This window comes from Staurois parvus, unplaced genomic scaffold, assembly GCF_062004578.1.
Source record: "Staurois parvus isolate SC_StPar_1 unplaced genomic scaffold, SC_StPar_1.0 ptg001979l, whole genome shotgun sequence".
In the NCBI taxonomy this organism is placed as follows: domain Eukaryota; kingdom Metazoa; phylum Chordata; class Amphibia; order Anura; family Ranidae; genus Staurois; species Staurois parvus.
Window position 1 is genome coordinate 49,513 of NW_028319775.1, and position 7,988 is coordinate 57,500.

At 28.6% G+C, this 7,988-nt stretch overlaps 1 protein-coding gene across 1 annotated transcript in view; it reads right to left on the minus strand.

The window, feature by feature from the left end:
- Positions 1 to 1,101: 1,101 nt before the first annotated feature.
- LOC149433094 (palmitoyltransferase ZDHHC3-like) overlaps positions 1,102 to 7,988 on the minus strand; it is a 17,353-nt gene continuing 10,466 nt past the window's right edge. Inside the window, exons 7-9 of the mRNA XM_089664658.1 lie at positions 2,233 to 2,305; positions 1,817 to 1,946; positions 1,102 to 1,626 (exon numbers count right to left, since the gene is read on the minus strand). Coding sequence (XP_089520784.1) covers positions 1,538 to 1,626; positions 1,817 to 1,946; positions 2,233 to 2,305 — 292 coding nt within the window. The 3' untranslated portion in view covers positions 1,102 to 1,537. The remainder of the gene's footprint in view (positions 1,627 to 1,816; positions 1,947 to 2,232; positions 2,306 to 7,988) is intronic.

The window sequence follows — 7,988 nt, forward strand, 5'->3', positions numbered from 1 at the left end:
CTATTTTAAGGCCATTATGAGATGCTCAGGGGTGGGGTTTCTAATTTTATGGCCATTATGAGATGCTCAGGGGTGGGGTTTCTATTTTTATGGCCATTATGAGATGCTCAGGAGTGGAATTTCTATTTTTATGGCTATGATGAGATGCTCAGGGGTGGGATTTCTATTTTATGCTCATGAGGTACTCGGGTGGGGTTTCGATTTATGGCCATGATGAGATGCTCAGGGGTGGGGTTTCCATTTTTATGGCCATGATGAGATGCTCAGGGGTGGGGTTTCCATTTTTATGGCCATGATGAGATGCTCAGGGGTGGGGTTTCCATTTTTATGGCCATGATGAGATGCTCAGGGGTGGGGTTTCCATTTTTATGGCCATGATGAGATGCTCAGGGGTGGGGTTTCCATTTTTATGGCCATGATGAGATGCTCAGTGGTGGGGCTTCTAGTTTATGGCCATTATGAGTTGCTCAGGGGTAGGGTTTCCATTTTTATGGCCATGATGAGATGCTTAGCAGTGGGATTTCCATTTTTTATCATCATTATGCGATGCTCAGAGGTAGGGTTTCAATTTTTATGGCCATTTTGGGATGCTCAGGGGTGGGGGTTTCTATTTTTATGACCATTATACAATGCTCAGGGGTGGGGTTTCTAATTTTTATGGATATTATGCATTGTTCAGGGGTGGGGCTTTCTATTTTTATGGCCATTTTGGGATGCTCAGGGGTGGGGTTTCTATTTTTATGGCCATTTTGGGATGCTCAGGGGTGGGGTTTCTATTTTTATAGTTCTTATGCATTGCTCAGGGGTGGGGTTTCTATTTTTCTGGCCACTGTATAGAATTGTTGCTACCAATCTGGACCGTTACCATTCTTGGCCCAGGCTGTGAATTGGTCGCACCAACCTAAAGCTCTCGCCCTACCAAATGAATTATTTTTTGGTTAACTCCTAATTAACTCCACCCAGCATCTGTGGGCGGAGCATTAGAATATATATATTTTTTTATTCATAATACTTCCCTTTATCGTAACGGATTGCTCTTGGCTCCGCCTCTTTCATGTGCATGATCGCATCCAGCGGTGGAAAAAAATGACATAAACACGATTCTGAAAACCACAGGAGCAAAAAAAAAGTTTAAAGGGTCACTCCACCCAGAAAGTGATATTCCCGTTCTAAGCAGGGGCCAGCAGGTTACATCACGCACCGTGTTCTTTTAAAGAACTGCAGCAGAAGGTGCGAGACTCCCCGCCTCGTGGGGCCGGGGCCAGGAATTCAGGGGGACTGACCCTTTAACGTCAGGTGCCCAAACAGACAAATCGCGGTTCGGCTTCAGCAGTTTTTTTTCAGTAGCAAGTATTCCATAGTGTGAGGTCACACAGTGCAAAGACCACGGGGGGCCACGGGGGCCCCAATATACTGACCAATCGGTGGCTGCCCGGAGGACAGCGGGCGGAGCCAACACTCCGGCCCTTGAGAGGAGGTAAAGAGAGAGAGCAGCTTGGAGGAGGCGGTCGGAGATCTCAAACAGGTCAGGATCCGCCTACACGTCGTAGTCCGGGAGGTAGCTGTACGCCGGGCCCCCCGAGGATGGGGGGGTGACCAGAGGGCAAAACCAGCACATGATGAGACCTGTAGGGAGACAGAATCAGCTGAGGTTTAATCTGCTCATATTTTACCTCCCCCCCTTGAAAAACTGATGTCATCACTGGGTCTCTGTGCTTCTATATGCAAGGCAGGCAGATCAAGGCTGGTGGGAGGGGCCAGTACACAGCTTCCTTAAAACATCACAGTGCCAAAAGAAGTGGGGGGGGGGCCTCACCTCGACCAAACACTTCCCGCAGGAGCGCCATCTTTGGTTTGCGGCTGTGCGTCACCTCCTTGCGCGCCTCCTTCAGCAGTCGGTTCCGCAGCTGCTCGATGGGGGTCTCATCGGTGATGACGGATACAATCTGCAGACGTAGGGTGGTAAAAACGTGAGGACGGACCCGCAGACTTCCTGTCTGGACAGAAAGTGATGAGAAATCTCCCCAGTGTGGGAAACATGTCCTTCCTGTCTCGGTGACACCCGCTCTCCCATTTCTTATATGGGTGTCACGGGAACAGGAAGTGATGAGAAATCTCCCCAGTGTGGGAAACATGTCCTTCCTGTCTCGGTGACACCCGCTCTCCCATTTCTTGTATGGGTGTCACAGGGACAGGAAGTGATGAGAAATCTCCCCAGTGTGCAGCTCTTACCTGATCGTAGAAGATGACGGTGACGAAGAGCCCGAAGAGGACAGACTCCACCAACAGGAGGATACAGTGAGCTCTGCGGGGGCGGGACAAAATGGACAATGGTCAGTTGTTAAAGGTTGGATCATCGATACAATGTAACACCGAATTCGCTCCGGGAGGCGGGGACTACAATGGCAGGATATAGCGCTGATCCGCACAGAACTTCAGCAGCCTACAAATCGGGGTCTATGGATGGCGGATGGCGCCGACCTCTGCGGCTTTTCATCATACGATCGATCTGATTCGCACGGTTTTATGATGACCTGTTGTCTTCACCTCCATTCACATCTGAGCGCAGCGTTTCTCACGCTATTTTATGCGCATATTTTACCGTGTTTTCATACAGCGTTTTTAGCTGGTTTTTTTATTAGCCAATAGGGAAAAATATCATCTGTTGCATCATTTGTTGCTAGGCTTTTCTGGGTCTTTAGTTTTTCCATCAGCTTTTATTGGTTTTATTATTATTCATTTATTATTATTTTGTTTTTTGTTAGGGTGAGGGGTTAGAATTAAGGTTAGGATTAGGGGTTAAGTTTGGGGTTAGTATTTTATTTTCTTATTATTTTTTTGTTAGGGTGATAATAATAATAATAATAATAATAATAATAATAATAATAATATTATTATTATTATTATTATTAATAATAATATTACTATTTTATTATTATTATTATTATTATTATTATTAATAAATGAATAAATAAATACACACTTAAATAAAAATAATCATAAATAATATCAAATAATCAAAAAATAATTAACCCATAACCTTAATAATACCAATAATTTATTATTGTATTTTTTTGTGTGTTTATTTTTTACTATTATATGTACACTATTTATGTTTTATCCTTTTTAGAGGTATAAGGTTGGGGTGCTAGCAGCTGTGTCTAGGTTGCGCTCATTCAGCGCAGGAGGAATCACTACACTTTTATATTTTTTACTATTAATTATTATTAATAATAATTTATTTCATTTGGTTTAAGGTTAGGGGTTAAGTATTATTTATTATGATTTTTTTTATTTATATGTGTATTTATTTTACATTTAATTATTTATATATTATTATATTTTGTTAGCGTAAGGGGTTAGAATTAAGGTTAGGATTAGGGGTTAGGGTTTGGGTTGGGGGTTAGTATTTTATTATTATCACCCTAACAAATAAATAACATTATTATTAATGAATAAATAAACAATAAAAATAATCATGATATCAAATAATCATTAATCTATAACAATAATAATACCAATAATTATTATTGTATTTTTTTGTATGGGTGTTTTTTTTATTATTATTATTATTATTATTATTATTATTATTATTAATAATAATAATTTATTTAATTTTGTTTAAGGTTAGGGGTTAATTATTCTAAAATAAATTAAATAACTCAAGTGCTAACTATGGCGAAATAAAAACAAAAAATTACAATTAAACGCTGTAGCCACTAGTGCACACAACCCATGTCTCAGTGGGGAAAATTATACAATCACAATGTGACGTGAAAAAATGCTGCGCTACATGAACAATGGTACAAACCATGATATAACCAAAAAACAAAGTGAAGAAATAAAATATATATTAGAAGAAAAAAATAGTAGAAAAAATATTAATATTGAAATAAAAAAAAAAAAAATTATATATATAGTATATATATTTTTTTTATATTTTATATTTCTTTCAATATTTTTTTTTCTACTATATATTTCTTCACTTTATTATATATAAAAAATAAAATTTCTTTCAATATTAATGTTTTTTCTACTATTTGTCCCTTCTAATATATATTTCTTTATATATATTAATTTATTTTATTTATTATTTATTTATTTTTTATTTCAATATTAAAGTTTATTTCTACAATTTTTCCCTTCTAATTATATATACACACACACACACACACACACACACACACACACACAAACATATGAATATTTATTTTTTTATTTCAATATTAATGTTTTTTCTACTATTTTTCCCTTCTACTATATATTTCTTCACTTTATTATATATAAAAAATATTTATTTCAATATTAATGTTTTTTCTACTATTTTTCCCTTCTAATATATATATATATATATATATATAAATAATTTTTTTATTTTATTTTTTTTTTATTCATTTTTTATTTCAATATTAAAGTTTATTTCTACTATTTTTCCCTTCTAATTATATACACACACAGATATATATAATAATATTTATTTTTTTATTTCAATATTAATGCTTTTTTTATTTTTCCCTTCGAATATATATTTCTTCACTTTAATATATATATATATAAAAATAATATATTTTTTTTTATGTCAATAATAATGTTTTTTCTACTATTTTTCCCTTCTAATATAGATTTCTTCACACACACACATACATAAATAAATATTATTTGTTTCTTTTTTATTGCAATATTAATGTTTTTTCTACTATTTTTCCCTTCTTATATATATTTCTTCACTTTATTATATATAAAAAATATTTATTTCAATATTAATGTTTTTTCTACTATTTTTCCCTTCTAATATTTATATATATATATATATATATATATATATATATATATATATATATAAATAATTTTTTTATTTTATTATTTTTTTATTTATTTTTTATTTCAATATTAAAGTTTATTTCTACTATTTTTCCCTTCTAATTATATACACACACAGATATATATAATAATATTTATTTTTTTATTTCAATATTAATGTTTTTTTTATTTTTCCCTTCGAATATATATTTCTTCACTTTAATATATATATATATATATAAAAATAATATTTTTTTTTTTATGTCAATAATAATGTTTTTTCTACTATTTTTCCCTTCTAATATAGATTTCTTCACACACACATACATAAATAAATATTATTTGTTTCTTTTTTATTGCAATATTAATGTTTTGTCTACTATTTTTCCCTTCTAATATATATTTCTTCACTTTATTATATATAAAAAAATATTTATTTCAATATTAATGTTTTTTCTACTATTTTTCCCTTCATATATATATATATATATATATATATATATATAAAAATAATTTTTTTATTTTATTATTTTTTTATTTATTTTTTATTTCAATATTAAAGTTTATTTCTACTATTTTTCCCTTCTAATTATATACACACACAGATATATATAATAATATTTATTTTTTTATTTCAATATTAGTTTTTTTTATTTTTCCCTTCGAATATATATTTCTTCACTTTAATATATATATATATAAAAATAATATATTTTTTTTTATGTCAATAATAATGTTTTTTCTACTATTTTTCCCTTCTAATATAGATTTCTTCACACACACACATACATAAATAAATATTATTTGTTTCTTTTTTATTGCAATATTAATGTTTTTTCTACTATTTTTCCCTTCTTATATATATTTCTTCACTTTATTATATATAAAAAATATTTATTTCAATATTAATGTTTTTTCTACTATTTTTCCCTTCTAATATATATATATATATATATATATATATATATATATATATATATATATATATATATAAATAATTTTTTTATTTTATTATTTTTTTATTTATTTTTTATTTCAATATTAAAGTTTATTTCTACTATTTTTCCCTTCTAATTATATACACACACAGATATATATAATAATATTTATTTTTTTATTTCAATATTAATGCTTTTTTTATTTTTCCCTTCGAATATATATTTCTTCACTTTAATATATATATATATAAAAATAATATTTTTTTTTTTATGTCAATAATAATGTTTTTTCTACTATTTTTCCCTTCTAATATAGATTTCTTCACACACACACACATAAATAAATATTATTTGTTTCTTTTTTATTGCAATATTAATGTTTTTTCTACTATTTTTCCCTTCTTATATATATTTCTTCACTTTATTATATATAAAAAATATTTATTTCAATATTAATGTTTTTTCTACTATTTTTCCCTTCTAATATATATATATATATATATATATATATATATATATATATATATATATATATAAATAATTTTTTTATTTTATTATTTTTTTATTTATTTTTTATTTCAATATTAAAGTTTATTTCTACTATTTTTCCCTTCTAATTATATACACACACAGATATATATAATAATATTTATTTTTTTATTTCAATATTAATGTTTTTTTTATTTTTCCCTTCGAATATATATTTCTTCACTTTAATATATATATATATATATAAAAATAATATTTTTTTTTTTATGTCAATAATAATGTTTTTTCTACTATTTTTCCCTTCTAATATAGATTTCTTCACACACACACATACATAAATAAATATTATTTGTTTCTTTTTTATTGCAATATTAATGGTTTTTCTACTATTTTTCCCTTCTTATATATATTTCTTCACTTTATTATATATAAAAAATATTTATTTCAATATTAATGTTTTTTCTACTATTTTTCCCTTCTAATATATATATATATATATATATATATATATAAATAATTTTTTTATTTTATTATTTTTTTATTTATTTTTTATTTTAATATTAAAGTTTATTTCTACTATTTTTCCCTTCTAATTATATACACACACAGATATATATAATATTTATTTTTTTATTTCAATATTAATGCTTTTTTTATTTTTCCCTTCGAATATATATTTCTTCACTTTAATATATATATATATAAAAATAATATTTTTTTTTTTATGTCAATAATAATGTTTTTTCTACTATTTTTCCCTTCATATATATATATATATAAAAATAATTTTTTTATTTTATTATTTTTTTATTTATTTTTTATTTCAATATTAAAGTTTATTTCTACTATTTTTCCCTTCTAATTATATACACACACAGATATATATAATAATATTTATTTTTTTATTTCAATATTAGTTTTTTTTATTTTTCCCTTCGAATATATATTTCTTCACTTTAATATATATATATATATATATATATATATATATATATATATATATATATATATATAAATAATATTTTTTTTTATGTCAATAATAATGTTTTTTCTACTATTTTTCCCTTCTAATGTAGATTTCTTCACACACACATACATAAATAAATATTATTTCTTTTTTATTGCAATATTAATGTTTTTTCTACTATTTTTCAATTCTTATATTTCCTCACTTTAATATATATAAAAAAAATATTTGTTTTTTTATTTCAATATTTCAAAAACCACACAAAGAATATTTTAAGTCTGAATCAAGCAAAAGTCATTCCAACAATCAAGTTCAATCAATAAAGTGTTCATTCAATGAACCCTCCTTTGGTTAACGAAAAACACGTTCCGGAGGTGTATTTTGCACCAGGTATGATGAAGATCCGGTGATGTACTGATTGAACACTAGATGGCAGTATCATCTCAGCAGCAGAGTCCTGCACATGCTCAAAGCAGACCGTAATCCGTAATATCATGCGAGGCAAAGCACGGGGCCCGCTCAATGAATGCAATTGTGGAGTACTACAAGCCGCTATCCCGATGAATGGCAACGTAGTGACGTCATCCGCACGCTCCTCTCCGACGCGTTTCATCACTAGTCATGTGACTTTATCAAGGGGATAAGATTGGACCGTCCGACAATCAATCTATATAGTAAACTGGCGCCATTTTGTTGTAGACCGGCCTAGCGCATGGTGGAAAAGCTGATCGGCTCCATTTTAATGAAGACCAAACAAGGAAAAAAGAACAAACGCCGTTCATTAATAAATAACA